Genomic DNA, 17,999 nt, shown 5'->3' on the forward strand with positions numbered 1-17,999 from the left:
CTTTGCCTGTCTGGTTCTCATTGGGGGGAACCCTGGCTTGGGGCTCCCTCTCTTCTAGGGTCCCCAGCTGGCTGGGGGCTCTCTGGGGGCCCGTAGCTGGAGTGCACCCTCTGTCTCAGCCCTTGCTCCTGTCTGTCCATCTGTCCTTAATGCCACCTCTGTCTCCTCCAGCTGTCAGGTTGAGGGCTGGGCAGTCGGGGTGGGGTGCCCCCGCCGCACTGACACTGTCTCCCCCTTGCAGACCTCACATGGTGGGTGGGGACAAAGAGCGGGATGAGAACCGGGATGCCAAGCCTCGCTCGCTGCGCTTCACCTGGAGCATGAAGACAACGAGCTCCATGGAGCCCAATGAGATGATGAAGGAGATCCGCAAGGTGCTAGATGCCAACAGCTGCCAGTGCGAGCTGCAGGAGAAGTACATGCTGCTGTGCATGCACGGGGCACCTGGCCACGACTCCTTTGTGCAGTGGGAGATGGAGGTGTGCAAGCTGCCGCGGCTGTCGCTCAACGGTGTGCGCTTCAAACGGATAACGGGCACCTCCATGGCCTTCAAGAACATTGCCTCCAAGGTGGCCAATGAGCTCAAGCTTTAACCAGCCCCCTGCTGCGCTGCACCCCACGTGCCCTGGGCTGGGACGAGGAGATCCTGAGCTGCAGGATCTCCCCACGGCGGTGTGCCGGGGGCAATGAGACGCAGACCCTCCTTCCTAGAGCTGGGCGCCCAGGAGGGGCATTGGAGATGCTCCTGCCCACCTTGCAAGGACCCACAGCCATGCACCAGGACAGGGGGTGCAGAAACATGCCTCCTCTCCCCCACTGCTGTGCCGAGATGCCCCCTGGCTGTGCACCAGGTGAGGGGGGCACAGCTGCCTCCCATGCAGACATGCACCCCCTGCATTGCATGGGGGGACCCAGAGCCGCACACTCCTCCCCTCGCAGGATTGTAATTAATTGGAGAAATGTTTATTTTTTGATACCCTGGTGGGGGCGGTAGCAGAGACGGTTGGTGGGGGGAGGGCTGGGGGGCAGCATGCCCCCTGCTGCCGCCAGCATGGAGGCTCCAGCAAATCGTGGTACTGCCCCTCAGATGCCTGCCATGCTGGCCGGGAGCTCTTACCAAAAAAAAAAAAAAAGTGGTTCAAAAGCCAGAGAAGTCCGGCCCCCTTTCCTGCAATGCCTTTCACCCCTCACCTCTCCCACAATGCCTTTCACCGAGCCCCTCCTGCAGGTGCCAACTTGCCCTTTCCATAGGGGGCAGGTTGCTTGGGGCTGGGCCTGCTGTGCTGGGCACTGAAGGCAGCTCCCACCTTCCTGCAGGTGCCCCCTATTGGGCATTAATAGGGGGGTGGGGTTGTTGGCAGCCTCTCCCCCAGCCAGCTGTAGCACGCGGGCTTCCAGGCTGAGCCCCTACCCTGAGTGGGGATGATCAGGCCCAACCAGACAAGCCCCTCCCCAGCTCTGCTTCTGCTGGGGGAGGGGAGGAAGGCAGGAGGGGGAGGGGTGCTGTGGCTGGGCTGTGAGTTCCCCCTCCTCTGGCCTGGAGCACTTGGTTGATTGGCGCCCTCCCCCAGCTGCACCTCATCCCCCTCAGTCTGGCAGTAGCTCCCCCAGCTGGGCCATGTCAGAGACCTGATGGGGGGGGGGGAATCAGTGCAGGGACTGGCTGGGATGGGGGTGGCTCTTGGCAGCAGCCTCCTCTCTGCTGCCTATCCCTTGCTTGGATGGAGGGGGGAGATGGATGCATTCCCTTCTCCCTCCCCCCCCCCCGTACATCTCACAGGTGGGGGTGGTTCATACTGAGTCTCCCTGGTCCCAGGGTGACTTCCCCCAGGACAGGTGTGGGTGTGTCAGGCTGGAGGGGTCTGAGGCCTCTTCCCTGGGGGGCTCTGCCCTGAGTTGAGCCCCTGTCTTAGACACAATAAAGAGAATGTTTTTAAACTGCACTGCAGCTCTGGTGTTCTTCCCCCCAGCTCTAGGGCTGGCTCACCCCCTCCCCCCATCCCTGGAGTAGGCTGCCCCCTGGCCTGCATTGGGCACAGCTGGACCCCTGGGGCATTAGAGGGGCTGTTGGGTGTCAGGGAGCTCTCAGCGAGGCCCCTTCTCTGGATCTTCCCCAGCTATAGTTCAGCTTCCCCCTCTGTGCCCACCAGCTGTGCCCTCTGCCCCACGTGGGGTGGGGCAGGGTCTCCCTGGGACTGGCTCAGTGATGGTGAGTGGACCCCCCCCGTTCCCTAGCAGCAGTGGGCCCCACTGGGGACCTACCCTGAGCAGTGGAAGGGGTCCAGTGTTCCGGGGTGAGGGAGTCAGGATTCCTGGGTTCTATCTAGTGAGTCCCTCTCCAGTGGGGAACTCATGACATCTTCCCCCAGCCCCTGTGCTTGGCCCTGATCCGTGTCCAGTTTCCTGTGCCAGGGGTGACGAGTTGTAGGAGCCACAGCGTGTCCCAGGCACGGTCACATTGCTGGGCTTTGGACGAGCCTCTCCGTGGGAGGCTGGGTTTGGAAATGCCAAATGATTTTGGGCGGGGGAGGCCTGTTACCTGCTGGCCTGGGAACAGAAGCTCCTCCCACTCTCCAGCCATTGGTTCTTGGCTCTGGTTTCCCCTCTGCGGGAGTAGTGGTAGGGGGAGGGGAGGCCTTGCTCGCATGGCAGAGGTCCTGATTGAGCTCAGAGCTGCTCCCGTTTTCTGGTTAGGCACTGGGGGGGGCGGGTACTGCCTTGGAGTATGGGGGGCACAGAATAGGCAGGGGAAAGGCAGCAGTTGTGTGGTGCTGCGGGGAGAGGGTCTAATATCCCCCTCCAATCACAGCTGGCCCTGGCTCAGCAGGGACCCCCTCAGCCAATGTTTCAGGACCCACACTGGCTCCATTTACCACCCCCCCCCAACACTGACTACAGGATTTCCCCTGCTTTCCCCCCTGCCCCTTGCACTGGCTGCACTAACATTCCCCTCCCCATCGCCACTAGGCTTCTCCATCCATCATAGCCACACTTGTGATGCTAAATAATATACTTCCCTGCCCCTGGGGGGCTGTTCCTCTCCTTCCCCTCCCCCCACCTGTATATATCTGTACTGATACCTCGGTTTTGTGAGTGGTTTTTTTTTTTGTTTTGTTTTATTCTGATCAAAAAATGCCTTTTTTTTTTTTAAATAAAAAAAAATCTGCTCTGGCCCTGACGCTGCCCCCTGCTAGGGGGTCAGGGAATGGGCTCTATGCTGCCCCCTTCTTGGGGGGGGCTACCACTGCCCCATCCTGGAGGGCTTTGGCCCCGTTGGGGCCCTGGAGCGGAGCTGCGATTTGATGTAGTTTTCCAGGTTCTAGATTAAAACTTTCCAGAAAGAGCTGCTGCAGCCTCCTGTTTTGTATTCCTCTGCCCCCCATCCTGCCCCACCCATGTCCCTCCTTCAGCTCCTGGTGGCCCTCCCCAGCCCCAAAGGAGCTGCACAAGTGGGGCTCTCTGGGCACTACCTCAGAGGCAACTGCAATGCCTATATAAACAGCCCCCCCACCCCGCACTCGGGGGGAGGTGATTTGGCCGGAGCTTGGGCCAGAAGGTGCTGTAGACATACTGTTTTTAGGGGGAGTCTTGGCTCCCCTTGTGGCCATTCTGGGTTCATCAGCCCCACTCTGTGCTTTGCAGCCAGGGGAGGGCCTGGGGTTTGCTCAGCCAAAGACATATTGGGTTGGGCCCCAAGGCTGCCCCTTGTCCAGGCCTCCTTGCAGTCAGCTGTAGAGGTGTAGGAGCCACAGACTCCCTGGTGCTGCAGCTCAGCCCACTGCAGCTGAGGCCCCCAGCTGGATTCTCCTAGAGCCACATGCCTCACTCTGGGCTGTGCCCTGTCACTAGCAGGGCTCCTGTCCCAGGCACCCAGGCTCAAGGGGCTGGTTGTACAGGTCTATCCCAGCTCCAGGCACCCAGGGCAAGAGATTCCAGCCCAGCAGCTCCAGGGGCGTTGGCCCCCTGGACTGTCCCCACCAAAGTGAATGCACCTTTCTCAGCCCCAGCTGCTGGTGGGTTTCCATCCTGCCCCTGGCCCTACCTACCTGGCTGCTGCAAGGGGCGGCCACTCTACTGCCCCAGCCCAGCGGCAAGCTGGCTGAGGCAATAGCTCGAATTAGACCAGCTCGGGGGGTGAGGGGAGCCAGCCAAGCGTTTTGAGCTCCAGACAGGAAGAGCAGAGCTTGTCTCTGCCCCCAGCAGAAGCTGATCCAGTAACAGCTGTTACCTCCCCTGCCTTGTCTCTGCTAGTCTGGGCCCCTGCTGCCTCCAGCCAGGAGGGGGCAGACCCAGCCCGCCCAGGGCCCAGAGGAGCTGGCTGCTGTTCCCAGCTTTGCCTAAGCTTGGGGCTAAATCCTTGCTGGGGCTGCCATGTCAGTCTCTGCCTTGGCCAGGCTTGGGGGGTACATTGGCCCTGGGCATTGGGGGAAGTGCTCAGCTGAGTTGTGGGCTCAGCACACCTAGAGCCCAAGAGCCTGGTGTGCCTATTGGCCAAGCACAGGCCCTTCCTGCCCCAGGCAATAGGGGGGTGGGAGGCTCCAGGGCGTGTATGGCCCCTCTGCAGTGCGGGAAGTGGGGCAGCTGATGTTTTGGGGGACAGGAGGGTGGCTGAGGGAAATGGAGGGGGGGGGCAGCACATGTACAGACTCAGGACACATCTAGTAAAATACTTTTATTCAAAATGCAACATGAACGGAACCCCCTTCTCCCCCCCCATAGCTCCTACCTCCCCCTACCCCACCCCTGGGGCTGCAGCTACAAGCCCTGCCTACAAATGCCCCGTTGCCCAGACTCCCCTCCCCCAGCACAGCAGCATGCACCCAGCATGGGGGGGGGTCTCCATGGCAGTGCAGATGACTGAACTGCTGTCCTCTAGATGGGGGGTGCCCACCCACCCCCCAGCTCTGTGCTTCTTCCAAGGCCTCATCAATGCTCCCCCTAACTCTCCTCCACGTGCCTCACCCCATGTTAACACTGGTTACCCTTTACCTGGCTCCTGGCACTCAGGTCCCCCCTGGGAGCCAGTGCTGCCCCCCAAGGTGAGGGAGCTGTGCCCCGTGGGGGGGGGGATTTTGTGCTACTCCTGCCCCTCAACACCCGCCCCCCAGCAACTGCTCTGCCAGCCAGGGGCCAGCATCAGCTCCTCCCACCTCCCCAGTGCCAGGAGAACATTCCCACACCCCTCCCCACCAGGTGGAGCTACATCCCCCAGCTCATTCAGCCACAGGTAGGAGCCCCATGCCCATCCCCTGCCCAGGCTCCTAGGGGTGAGGAGGGGTCCCTGCCCCACACTGGGCATGGCTCACCAGCAGGGGGTGTGCCACCCCATTGAACTGATCCCTCTACAAGTAAAGAATTCCCCTCCCCCCCTACCCCAGGCTCCCCACAGCTGGCATTAGTACCCACTCCCCTGCCAGGATTTCGCTTAGAGCCCAAATGGACCATGCTGGGGGGGCTGGGTTCAACCAATGCAAGTCCTTCAGTCTCCCTCCCCTGGGGAGGGGGGTCCTAGAGACATCCCCAGTGTGTCACTATGGGGTAGATGGAGCCCCTGACCCGTTAACCAAGCAGGATCCAGGACACTAAGGAAGTAGGGGGCTTCAGCTGGCCTCTCCCCAAAACCTCAGAGGGAGCTGGAGGAGGAGGGGGGAGGGGGCTCCAGGGCCATGCCCACCAGCGAGGAGGGGTGCTGGGGCCCCCGCCCGTGGTGGCGGGAGGCAGCAGGACGGATGAGTGGCGGGGGCGGCTGGTTGGGCGACAGTCTGGGCTGCAGGAAGCGTCCCTGCTGGAGGGGGGGTGGCTGGCGGTGCAGCGTGGGCGCTGTGGGCAGCGTGGGCCGCAGCAAGGGGGGAGGTTGTGACAGCGTGGTGGGTGGCAGCCGGGGGGAGGCAGAGGGCAGAGTCGCTGCAGTGGATGCTGGGGGCTGCGGCTGCTGCTGGGCAGAGCGGGACACGGCTGTGATCTGCACCTGTAAGGAGAGAACAGAGTGAGGGCCAGCAGGGCCGGGGGCTGGGGGTCGGACCAAGGGGCCTCGGCTGAGCGTGCGGAGCACCCGGGCTGGGAACTGTGGGTCAGACCGAGGGAAGTGTCAGAGCCAGGGGCTGCGTGTGGCAAATGGATGGCTGGGATGGCAGGGGGCTGCTGGTTGGATTGAGGGGCACCAGCTGGCCTGGGATTGGAGGGGTCTGTGGGTACAGGTCATGGGTCTCACCCCTTCCTCACCTCATCATCGTCCTCACTGCTGGCCAGTGAGACGCTGGAGCTCTTGGTGTCATGGGGGGGGGAGCGGCCCCTTGGGGAGCCCCCCTGCTCAGCCTCCCACTCCTGCAGCACTTCCTCCAGGTTGAAGCGGCGCCGGTAGCTGACAAAGAAGGTTTTCACCTGGGCCAGCGTCTTGTTGCCGATCACCCCAGCCACGGCCTGGAAATCCTTCCCGTACCTGCGGATGGCTGGCGAAAGGGGAGGGTGTCAGCTACCCAGGGGAGGCAGGGCCCCCGCATGCAGGGAGGGAGTCCAGGAGCAGCTACATCCCCAGGCCAGCATCACTTACATACCCAGGGGGCAGCCATGATGGGAGGGGCGCCTAACCCCCCCGGCACTCCCTCCCTGGAGCCTTCCCTCCTCCGCCCCAGCTCACCCTGCACAGCCAGCAGCTGCTCGTCCGTTGTCCAGCGCGAGTTGAACTTGCTGTTCCCCTGGCGGGAGAGTGGAGAACATCAGGCTGGGACTCAAACCTGCCCTTCCCTCACCCTTCCAAAGGGTGGGTCCTGGGCATGCACTTCCTCTCCCCAACTCTTGTGCCCCGTGGGAGCTGGGCCCAGCACCTCACCTCCCCCAACAGGAGCTGGTTCCTTCTCCCCCTACGTGGGGGTCAGTGCCCCTCATCTCACCTCAGGGGGCCGCAGCTTGTCAATCCCACCCTCCAGGGCCTGCTTCATGCTGCTGTTGATCTGCTTGATGCACTGGACCTGGGTGGGTGGGGAGAGAAGAGGCCTGTCAGTGAGAGCTGGGGGCAAAGGGGGCTCAGGGGTTACCTGGCGCTTGAGGGAGACGAGCTGTGAGTCGAGGTGGCGCAGCGCCAGGGTGCCCAAATCAGGGCTGGGGGTTTGCAGGGGTGATGGGGGGTCGGGGTTACCTGGCGCTTGAGGGAGACAAGCTGTGAGTCGAGGTGGCGCAGCGCCAGGGTGCCCAGATCAGGGCTGGGGGTTTGCAGGGGTGATGGGGGGTCGGGGTTACCTGGCGCTTGAGGGAGACGAGCTGTGAGTCGAGGTGGTGCAGCGCCAGGGTGCCCAGATCAGGGCTGGGAGTTTGCAGGGGTGATGGGGGGTCGGGGTTACCTGGCGCTTGAGGGAGATGAGCTGTGAGTCGAGGTGGCGTAGCACCAGGGTGCCCAGATCAGGGCTGGGGGTTTGCAGGGATGATGGGGGGTCGGGGTTACCTGGCACTTGATGGATACGAGCTGTGAGTCGAGGTGGCGTAGCGCCAGGGTGCCCAGATCAGGGCTGGGGGTTTGCAGGGATGATGGGGAGTCGGGGTTACCTGGCGCTTGATGGATACAAGCTGTGAGTCGAGGTGGCGCAGCGCCAGGGTGCCCAGATCAGGGCTGGGGCTTTGCAGGGGTGATGGGGGGTCGGGGTTACCTGGCGCTTGAGGGAGACGAGCTGTGAGTCGAGGTGGCGCAGTGCCAGGGTGCCCACATCAGGGCTGGCCGAGATGCCAGCGATGTCATCCTGGCTCAGGTACATGCCCTTGGGGGGGCGCCGGCGTGAGCGCAGTGGGTGGTGCCGATACTGCGACAGCTGCACCTCCTTTCTCACAGGCCCTGAGCCCGATCCTGGGCCTGGCCGGCTGTTCGGCAGCTTCTGGTAGCTCGGCTGGGCGGGGAATGGAGCTGGTCTGAGTACAGTGCCCCATAGGGACCTCTGCTGCAGCACAGTGCCATGGACTGGCTCCTCCTACAGCACAGCACCCCCCACACTGTCCCATGGCACAGTGCCCCCTGCTGACCTCATGCTGACCCCTGGAGCATAGTGCCCTCTAAGGAGCAATTGCAGCCCAGGGTCCCCTCTCCCACCCCTCAGCACAGAGCCCAAGCGAGTGAGGATGTGCCCTCCCCCACCCACCTGCCTGTGAGCCATCCCACCCCCAACCCCTCACCTCCTTCTTGGGGTCCAAGGCATCAAACTCCCCCTCGCTGGCTGCCCGTCCCTCCTCCATCTCGTCGTTACTGGGGGGGGAGCATGGCATGGGTTAGAGGGGATGGTACCAAGAACCCCAGGCTGCCCCCCAACCTGACCCCCAAGGCCCTCCCTCCACCTCACCACAAACCCCCTGTCCCCACTGTCTGCCTTCCACCCCCTCCATGGCCATCTAGCCTGCCCCCCTTCCCTCATCCAGAACCCCCCACCCCACCCACGCCTGTACCTCCCCCCCCACACCTGTCATCCTTCTCCTTCTTGCTGAGCAGCCGGCGGGCCTGTCGGTCCATGACACTCGTGCGGCTCCTTGTCTTCTTCCAGGAGTAGTAATACTTCACCAGGCTGGGGATCAGCTTGTCGGGGAGCTGGGGACAGATAGGAGCGGGGGTCAGATGCCTGGGAGGAGTGGGGGGTTGAGGTGCTTGGCAGAGGGGTGGAGGGAATACAATATCTGGGAATGGAGTGGTGATGTGCTTGGGGAGACTGAATGGTGCAGGGAGGGAGGGGATGACAAGGAAGGGGAGGGAGCGGGAGGAAATGCCTGTTGAGGGGAGAGACTCAAAGGAGGGATGGGATCCTGGGTCGGGGAGACCGGAGGGAGGTATGGGAATGTGGGGAGGGCTAAGGAGGGGGAGACTGGAGGAGATGCTGGGGGGGGAGAGATGGGGCAAGGGATGGTATGCCAGGGGGATGATGGGGACAGGAGATGCTCGGAGGAGAGGGGGAGATTGGAGGGAGGGATAGGAATGCAGGGGAGCAGGGGGAGGGAGAGATGGGGCGAGAGATGGGATGGCAGGGGTATGAAGGGCAGGGGTGAGTGGAGATGCAGGAGGAGGGAGAGATTGGAGGGAGGGATGGGATGCAGTAGGGGTGGGCGAGGGGTGGGTAGAGATGCTGGGGGGGAGAGATGGGGCAAGGGATGGGATGCCAGTGGGATGATGGGGAGAGGAGATGCTTGAAGGAGGGGGGGAGATTGGAGGGAGGGATAGGGCAAGAGATGGGATGACAGGGGTATGAAGGGCAGGGGTGAGAGGAGATGCAGGAGGAGGGAGGGATGGAATGCAGTGGGGGTGGGCGAAGGGTGGGTAGAGATGCTGGGGGGGAGAGATGGGGCAAGGGATGGGATGCCAGGGGGATGAGGGAGAGAGGAGATGCTGTGGGGGAAGAGACTGGAGTGACAGATGGGAAATGGGGTAGGGCAGGGGTGGGAGGAGATGCAGGGGGAGGAGGAGATTGCAGAGAGAGCTGGGATGTGGGGGTTGGTGGGGGGAGGAGAAGATGCCAGTATGGGGAGAAAGTAGGAGGGGGAAAGGAAGGAGAGGCCTGCCAGGATCCTCATGGGAAGGAAGGTGGGCCCCCAGCTATGGAGGGTACACAAAGTCCCCACCCCCATGCCAGGCCCCTATGGGGTGAGGTGGCACCATCACACAGGGTTGGGGGCTGGCAGCAGCGGGAGATGGGCACACTGTGGCATATACCATCTGCTGGGAGCAGGGGGCGGTGCAGCCACTAGCACATACCACCAGCTGGCTGCAGGGGGAGAGACAGTGGCAAATGCCATTTGGTCACTGTGGAGGAAAGCAAGGGTGCCATATACTATCTATTAGCTGCTGCAGGGGGAGGGGGTCACATGCCATTCACTGGCTATGGGAGTAGAGGGTGGCACAGGCTATCTTTGCTAGCTGCCAGGTGGCAGTTGGTGGCATGTACCATCTTTGCTGGCTGCTGGGTGGGGATGTATGGAACATACTATGTGATGGCTGGGGGGGGGAATTGTAGCATATGCCAATTCTATTGACTACAAGAGGGATGGCAGGTACCATCTGCTGGCGGGGGAGAGCAGGCATGTCAGGTGCCAACTGCTGGTTGTGTGGGTGGGGGCGGCAGGTACCATTTGCTGGTGGGGAGACAGGGTGGCAGGTGCCATGTGCCAACTGCAAGGAGATTGTAGGTATCATGTGCAGGTTGTATGGGGGAGAAGAGAGCAGTGGAATGTACCATCTGCTTGGTTGCAAGGGGTGAGTTGCAAGCACCATCTGCTGGCTGAGGGGGTGTGATAGCACGTACCATCTGCTGGATGCGCGCGAAGCTCTTGCCATGGAAGCTGAACGCCTGCTCAAACAGCACCTTGTCCTCCACCGTCCACTCGTCTGGAAAGGGCGTGAAGTTGGCCAGGTCAGCCAGAGACTTCTCCACGTCATGCTTGTGCCACAGCAGCATCCCCAGGGCCTGGGGCGATATGGGGGGTGAGAGTGGCAGCAGCATCCGCAGGGTGGGGAGGGGACGATGAGATGGAGATGAGGGGGATCCCCAGGATGGAATGAGGGAGATGAGCTAGGGTGAGGATTGGGGTGTCCTGGGGGTTGGGTAGAGGAGATGTGTCCCTGGGGATGGGGAAGATGGTGAGACAGGGCAGAAGGGGTCAGGGTCAGCATCCCCAGGGCAATGGAGGGTGGGTGAGATGGGGCACAGGGTTCAGTGTCCCAAGGACAGGGTAGCATCCCGGGGTGTGTGTGTTGGAGGGGCCAGGTCAGGCATCCCAGGGCATGGTGAGATAAGGTGGGGTAGTATCCCTGGGACCTGTGGGACACGAGAATCAAAAGGACCAAACTCTGTGGGATCTGTGTGGGGTGTGGGGAATCCCCCTACCTGCTCAATGTTGTAGCCATGCTTGTCCTTGGCCATTGAGATGTATTTGTCCACTGGCAAGGGGAGCGAAGAGACAAGACAAGTAATCAGGACAACTCCTTCCTGCAGGACCCTCCCCTGCCCACCAAGTCCCACCAACCAAGGTATCACATCCATTGTGCAGATCAGCCTGAGACAACACAGCACGTGCATGGCAGGGGGTGTCTGATGCCAGGTGTGTGTTAGGTGGGGGTTGGTGTGATATTGATTGTGTATGTGCGGGGAGGGGAAACGTCTAACACTGGGTTTGTGTGTGGGAGGGGTCTGATATCGGGTCATGTGTGCACGGCTGTGCCTGACATGGGGGGAGGCGGTGTGCATGTGGGGACATGCCTGATGAGGGAGTGTGCATGCACAGAGGTGTGTCTGATGCAGGGGCATGCACATTGCGGCGGGGTGTCTGTCTGATACACGGGTGTGCACGCAGGGGGCATGTCAGATGTGGGGTTATGCATGCGGCGTGGACCTGTGATGCACGAGGGGCGCACGCAGGGTCGCATCTTTGATACATGAGGGGTGTGCATACAAGGGAGCTGTCTGATGCTGTGGAGCTGGAAGTTTGTCTCTCTGTGTTGGGGTGTGAGACCCATCCAGCCCCCATGCTCCATCTCACCCAAGGGCTGTGTGGGAGTGACAGGCCAGACATTCTGTTTAAGCCCACAATCCCCATGCACCCCTGCAGGGCAAGAAGTTGATCCCCAGCCTGGAAACTCCCCACTCCATTTCTCTGATCTCAACCCTGCCCTGCCCTGCAGGAAGGGGAAGCAGGATCCTGGGCAGTGAATATCTCTAGAAGGAGGGAGGCAAACCGTGGCCATCTCCCCCAGGTCCTAAACCCCACTGCAGCAAGAGCTGAAGGGTTAGAAATGACTCATCTAGAGCATCTGTGGGAGTAAGCGGAGGGGAGGAGTAAGGGGGCAGTATGATGGGCAGGGCAGAGGGGACTGCTAGGCCAAGGAAAGGGGGAGAGAGATTTGCTGGCTATGGCAAGGGGGGCAGCACACTGGGCTTGGGGGGTGGTTGCTGGGGGCAGTTGTGCACTGGGCTAGGGAAGGCATGCTGGGCTTGAGGGGCAAAGGGGATTGCTGGGTGGGGGAGGACGCAGCACTCTGGGCTGTGGAGGTTGCTTGGTGGGCCCGATGGGGACAGAGGTAGGGGAGGGGAGGAGGTAGCATGCTGGGCTGGCAGATGAGGGGCTGTGGGAGATGCGAGAGATGGGCAGTGCACTGGGCCGGTGAAAGAGGCAGTGAGCTAGGCTTGGGCAGGGACGAAGAGAGGGCCACGCATTGGGCTGGATTGGGGTATTGATTGGCGCATGGGGGTGCTTCCTGGGCTAGAGGAGATGGGGAGGGATTGCTGGGCCGGTGTCTTGCCCAGATAAGGAAGCGGGAGGGGGAACAGCCCCAGCCAGGAGGTGCCCTGGCTGTGGGGCCCATGTGCTAATGATTGGGGCTAGGGACTACTCACATTTAGCATCTGACACGCAGTGGTTGGGCGACCAGACCAGCATCCCCTTTAGCTCCTTGTTGCTGTAGCGAGCGGGGCTTTCTGCATCAGATAGACAGGAGACAAAGGGTCAGCACAGAGATCCCCCCACCAGACACTCCTGGGCCCCACCCATCACACAGCCCCCAAGCCCCTGCTCTGCTTGGGGACTCACTCCACAAAATGAAGAGGGCAGCAGGGACCAAGACACCACAGCTCTGCCAGTGCCCTTCAATCCTGACCCACAGCCCCCTGCTATGCCAGCCCTGGGCTCCGCCCACTGCACAGCTCTGATGATGCCCTCAACCCCAGCCCACAGCCTCGGTGAGAGAAAAGCCACTGTACTGAGCCCCCCAGCAGCCCAGCTGGCAGCGGAGGCAGCTGTGGCCCTATGCCAGGAAAAGCTTCTTGCTGTGCCAATGCACAAGCTGGGGGAGGAGAGACTATGGGCACAATCAGGCCCAGAGTATGTTGCTCTGCTCCTGGTAATGGGGGAGGTGGGGCATTGGCAGGGGCAGGCACCATGCAAGGAGGAAGTGAGTATACACTTTTCCCCTCTGCTCCTCCGCCCTTTTGAACCTTAACAAAGCCCAGCACCCCCATTCAATCCCACCCAGGCACTGTCTTGGGGGAGGGGGCTCCAGCAGCTTGTGAGGGGGGAAGGCTGCCTGCAGACAGACCAACCGCCCCACTGCTCCCCCCATCAAGCTCTCACTGAGCGAGGCTGGGGAGTACAGCCATTGGTCCTCGGAGATTGGAGTAAGGATTTCTAAGGAGCGGTGCCCCCTGCTGTCTCTGCCCCTCCCCAAGAATCCAGATGCATCAGTTCCCTTACCTGGCTTGCACTCAGGGATCACAGCTTGGTAATCAGCCCCCACCCGAATCATGCTGTCTGCAAGGGAAGGAGAGGGCCAGGTGTGAGGGAGCAGCTGCAGTTGAAGGAGAGAACCCAGGAGTTAGGCCCCCAACCCCTAGCTACCCTCCCCTAAGGGAGGGAAGTCTTGGACCTTCCTGTGTGCTCCAAGCTTGCACAGAACAGGGCTGAGATGTGACACAGGTTGGTTGGGAGGCCCCACAAGGTGCTGCAGGAAGCGATGGCTCAGTAGGGGGTGCTCTCCCCTGCAGTCAGTGCTGACCCCAATGCAGCACTAGGGGGCGCTGTGCTGCAGGGAGCTGGGCAGGGGGCTCAGTAGGGGGTGCTCTCCCCTGCAGTCAGTGCTGACCCCAATGCCACAGTTAAGCACTAGGGGGCGCTGTGGGGCAGGAAGTGAGATGGGGCTCAGTAGGGGGCTCTCCCCTCCCAGTCAGTGCCGGTCCTAACGCAGTATTAATTCCTAGCTCTGGTAATACCATTCTTTTTAAATACCCTGTCAAATAAGTACAGCTTCTCCTTCACTTCTCAAACTACAGTGTATGTTTGTTTAGCTGTTAATCAGCCCAGACAGCCCTCCCCAGAGGTGGCTGCATCCCAGCACTAGGCCAGGGATACCTTTATACAAAACAGCCCCCCGCCCCGGCAGCTGCATATCAGAGTTGAACAAGCAACCTAGCTCTAGACCGCACTGGTTCACGGGTTGTGGGGGGCTGCATTATCCCGTTCCCCTCTGTACTTCCCACCTCATCCCTGGCTCCCTTTCCCAGGAAGCCTGTCTTGTCACAGCTGCAGCCTGATCTGGAAGCATTTAGCCAGCGCCTGCCAAGGAGCTGCCCTGCTTTCTCTTTCCGGCACGGGGCCCAAGAAACACACGCGAGGGGGGGGGCAGATGGGGAGAGGACGGCGGGGGGGGAGGAGGAGGTCTGCTCCTAGACGGATCCCACACCCACAGGGAAGATAGAGTGGGAAGGGCTCCCAGCTGTTGATGGGTACCACCCAGGTAGCTGCCCCCTTCCTGCACACAATATAACCCACCCCTACAGGATGCACCCCCCCCCCGGCAGGGGGTGGTGGCTGGCTGCGGCGCAGTTGTGACAGGGGCTCTCGCTGGGGAGGAGAGGGTGTTTTTAGAACAGCTGGGGGCGGTGGGACGCCACCCCCTGCACACTTGGGGGAAGAACACGAGAGGTCTCGGAGGTGAGGCCCCCGTTTCCTTAGTGATGGGCTAACAGGGCTGAGAAGGGAGGGTGTCCAAACAGCAGACTAGCACTCCACCCTGTTGACCCCCCACCCCATACTCCTGGGTTGCTTGTGCCTCCCCAGAGCCAGCAGCAAAGGGACGTAACTGTCCCCCCCGACACACATTCCCCAAACGGATTCCACATGGCCGGTGGGAGAAATCAGCCGCTCTAATCTCCTTGGATCCCCCCAGCACATCCCTTGCTGGCGCTGGTGAGCGGCGGGGGGAGGGGGGCTAACAAAGCCGGCTGACGCTGGGAGGCAGCAGGCACACACGAGGGCGCCAGGGGACAATGGGGTCGAAGCTGTTAGCAAAAGCAACCTTCCAGTGATGCCCCGGCTCTTTGTTCAGCCGGGAGTGCCCCTTTGCCCACCCTGGGGCTAAGTTTAGGAAGGGGTTGGCCCCCAACACCCTAGTGTTGTTCTGTCCTCCCCCCGCCAGCTCCCAGGGATCGGGCCCCAGCAAAGATTGCAGGAGAAATAATATTCCAGCATTGTTGCATTCTACACTGTATTCTAGTCCCGGGCGCCTCGGCTAACCCCAGAGCCATGGGGGTCACCACGTCTCCCCGTTGAACGCCAGGTGTGGAGGGGATCCCGAGACGCCGTAGAAAGTGGGGTTAATTCAAGTCACTGGGGAGATAGTAGCTTCCCTCCCCTCGCACCTCCTGGTTTTGGGGGAACCCGGCCACTCGCTGTCACTTCCCCAGACCCGGGAAGTTGTCGCCAGCTCCCTATCCCTGACCCTTAGGGCCTCGCACTCCAACAGAGTTTTTCTCCTCCACGGGGAGGTGCGGTCTGCAAGTGTGGCGTGACCCTCCCGTCCACACGCGTGGCGTATCACGACACCCCCCCTAGACCGCACACATGGCGTGAGCCCCCCTAAGTCCACACTCGTGGCGTGTCACGAGCCCCCCAGTCCACAGGCATGTGGCAAGTGAATCATTCTCGGCTCCCGTTCCGGGACACGCACGCATGATCCGTGTGTGGAGTGGACCGTGGCTAGCTCCCTGCCCCTTGCACAATAGCTGTGCCCCCAGTCTGGCACTTACCGTGCGAATGCTCTTCTTCGCTGCTCTCATCCTCCGAGGTCTGATGATTGCCATTGGTGGCCGATTTCGCCCGGCTCCTCGACAGGATCCCGGAGGCCGGGCCGGATTTTTCCATCACGGAAGGCATTGCCCCCCCAGCTCCCTCTGCTTTGCGGCCCCCTCCACCACAGGAATCCCCCCTTTTAGCACTGGTTCAGGGTGGAGGACGCGCCCGCTGGTTGGTGGCGACTTGAACAATCAAAAATTAAAACAGCGAGGGGCGAAACTTACAACCCCAGAAAAGTCCATGGGGGGCGGATCCCAGGATGGAGGGATCCCCAAAATTCCCTGCAGAGGGGGAGGATTTCAGGGTTTCTTTTCCCAGACTGAAATCTTTCCTCCCATTCAAAAGTTTCCCAAACTCCCCTGAAATGAGGGGGGGGGGACTTTCCAACAAACCCCTTTGCTCCCAACACCTGAGATTCCAGATGCTTCACACACACACCCGCAAAAAAATAACCTACCAAATGCAAAAAATGGGGGAGGGAGTTGGGTTAAAAATTCGGGATTTCCCCCCAACTCTCCCCTGGGGACGATCTGACCCCAGTTTCCTTCTATGGCTTCTTTCTTCCTCCAAAGATGTAGCAACTTGTGCACAAAAATAAAAGTGACCTCCAGGAGTAGGGGGTGGAAAGGGGGGGTCCTGAGTCCAGGGTCTGGGGATGCTGCAATAAGAGGGGGGTTGACTCAGTGTGTGTGGTGGAGGGGGGAACCCTGGTGGGAAAGTTGCGTGGGCAGGAGGCTTTACAGGAGCTCCTGTGCCTGCCTCCGTCTCTCCTCTCACACACACACACAATGAGAGTCAGACTGGAGCTTCCTCGGTCGGCTCCTGCTGCTTACTGCTGCTGGGGAAAAGTAGTTCCAGCTCCCCTGGCCTCAGCACCTCCCAGCTGAACCCCTCCGCCTGGATGCACATCTGGCCAGAGGGTGGCAGGCAGGGGCAAGAGGCAAGCGGAAGGAGCGGGGAGAGAGTTGAGCCCAGATGTGTATGTAAGGAGGGGGATGTACTGAATGAGAGGAGCCTGCTGGGTGGGTCTTTATGTTGTCTTTTGAAATGCCCCTCTCCCTGAAGAAGGGATGAAAGGGAGAGAATGAGAGAAATGGAGGACTGTTCAGAGACAGAGCCACCCAGGGGTGCTGGAATAATTTTTATAGTGGGGGTGCTAAGAGGCATTGAACCAAACTGTAAACCCTGTATAGAATGGAAACCACTTCAAGTCAAGGGGTGCAGCATCCCCAGCACCCTTAATTCCAGCACCTATGAAGACACCCCCCACGCCCAGCAGGAGGCTAGGGCCTTAGCTTTTGCAATGGATATATTTCTCCCCAGCCACTACATACCCTCCTCTTCTGCCTATGCCTTCTTGGACCAGATGTGCTTAGCGTACGTGGATGAATATAGATAGATGGATAGATGAATAGATATGCATACAAAGATTTAAATACATATATAGAGAGCTAGATTAGATAAAGGAGCATATATGGGGAGAGACAGATAGAGATGGATAAATGGAGAGGTATATAGGGTGATGGATATTTATGAATAGATGGATCAATAGATAGAGGTGTTTGTATAGGGATGGCTTGTAGGTAGGTAGATAGAGGGGTATGTATAGTGACGGATGGATAGATAGATATAGATCTATAACATCTATTCTCTCAGCCTATCACTTCTAGGAGAATCCCTTGTAATATGTTTATTAGCACAGTATTAACATTGTTTTATTATATGTTTATGTAAAGTAAATGAATGCTTCCTTCAATTTGTTTCCTTTTAGCTTTCTAGCCCTCCTGTCACCGGCTAGCCACACCAGGAAACACGTGTGTGTGTGGGTAAAATATTCCCTAGCATATTCAATGGCACTTTAAATAACACAATTGTAAGTAACACTGCATTCAAAAAAATCTTAAAACATAAGGCTTTAAAAATGGGTAGGGAGAGGAGAAGTGGACATTCTCAAGTAAAACTCAAATCTATCTAAGCAGTATAGGCAGAACCCATGCTTACCCAACAGTTCCCATTATTAGACCCTGTTTCCAGTTGCTTATAACTTTGCCAAACTTTAACCATTCAGCCTGAAATTTTCCATGGCGAGTGTCTGCCTCAGGAAGAACTTTTTTTGGCAAATCTCAGCTAAAACAATTCAGCCATTCCTGAGAATGAGATTAGGGAAAAATACATTGTTTGGCCCATGCTAACAATATTAAGAATTAACTCACGCCCTACTCACACGCCCCAACCTCGGGAAGGGATCAAAGGGGTTACTAATCCAATGGAGATTTTAAGGCACATCTTTGCTAATAGTTGGATTTGCCAGCTGGTTTTAAACCCTCCCCCACTTTTGCATAAAGTTCTGAGGTGCAGAAAAGCAGACCAGATCCCTCTCCAGTAAGAGAGAAAGTAGCAGGGAGTGAGAGAAGAAG

At 59.7% G+C, this 17,999-nt stretch overlaps 2 protein-coding genes across 12 annotated transcripts in view; one reads left to right on the forward strand and one right to left on the reverse strand.

The window, feature by feature from the left end:
* Window positions 1-3,343, forward strand: part of MARK2 (microtubule affinity regulating kinase 2) — a 115,183-nt gene extending 111,840 nt beyond the window's left edge. For all 11 annotated transcript variants that reach the window (XM_030570951.1, XM_030570955.1, XM_030570956.1 and 8 more), the window contains one exon: window positions 242-3,343. In XM_030570951.1, the coding sequence (XP_030426811.1) occupies window positions 242-593 (352 nt within the window). In that variant the 3' untranslated portion in view covers window positions 594-3,343. The remainder of the gene's footprint in view (window positions 1-241) is intronic.
* A 1,419-nt stretch (window positions 3,344-4,762) lies between these two features.
* On the reverse strand, window positions 4,763-16,430 carry RCOR2 (REST corepressor 2). The gene is made up of 12 exons (XM_030569461.1): window positions 15,537-16,430; window positions 13,207-13,263; window positions 12,354-12,434; window positions 10,848-10,900; window positions 10,266-10,427; window positions 8,439-8,563; window positions 8,158-8,227; window positions 7,641-7,874; window positions 6,891-6,968; window positions 6,638-6,695; window positions 6,223-6,449; window positions 4,763-5,968 (listed from the first exon to the last, which is right to left on the reverse strand). The coding sequence occupies exons 1-12, from the start codon at window positions 15,661-15,663 to the stop codon at window positions 5,624-5,626; spliced, it is 1,617 nt and encodes a 538-aa protein (XP_030425321.1). The 5' UTR covers window positions 15,664-16,430; the 3' UTR covers window positions 4,763-5,623.
* Between the last annotated feature and the right edge of the window lie 1,569 nt (window positions 16,431-17,999).

The sequence above is a fragment of the Gopherus evgoodei genome, chromosome 7 (genome assembly GCF_007399415.2).
Source record: "Gopherus evgoodei ecotype Sinaloan lineage chromosome 7, rGopEvg1_v1.p, whole genome shotgun sequence".
NCBI lineage: Eukaryota > Metazoa > Chordata > Testudines > Testudinidae > Gopherus > Gopherus evgoodei.

Excerpts from the sequence above, each read along its gene's own strand:
- RCOR2 (XM_030569461.1), bottom strand. The coding sequence starts at position 15,663 with ATGCCTTCCGTGATGGAAAAATCCGGCCCGGCCTCCGGGATCCTGTCG. Across the intron at positions 12,435-13,206 it reads GATCCCTGAGTGCAAGCCAG|AAAGCCCCGCTCGCTACAGC; the intron begins GTAAGGGAACTG and ends TATCTGATGCAG. Across the intron at positions 7,875-8,157 it reads CCTTGGACCCCAAGAAGGAG|CCGAGCTACCAGAAGCTGCC; the intron begins GTGAGGGGTTGG and ends TTCCCCGCCCAG.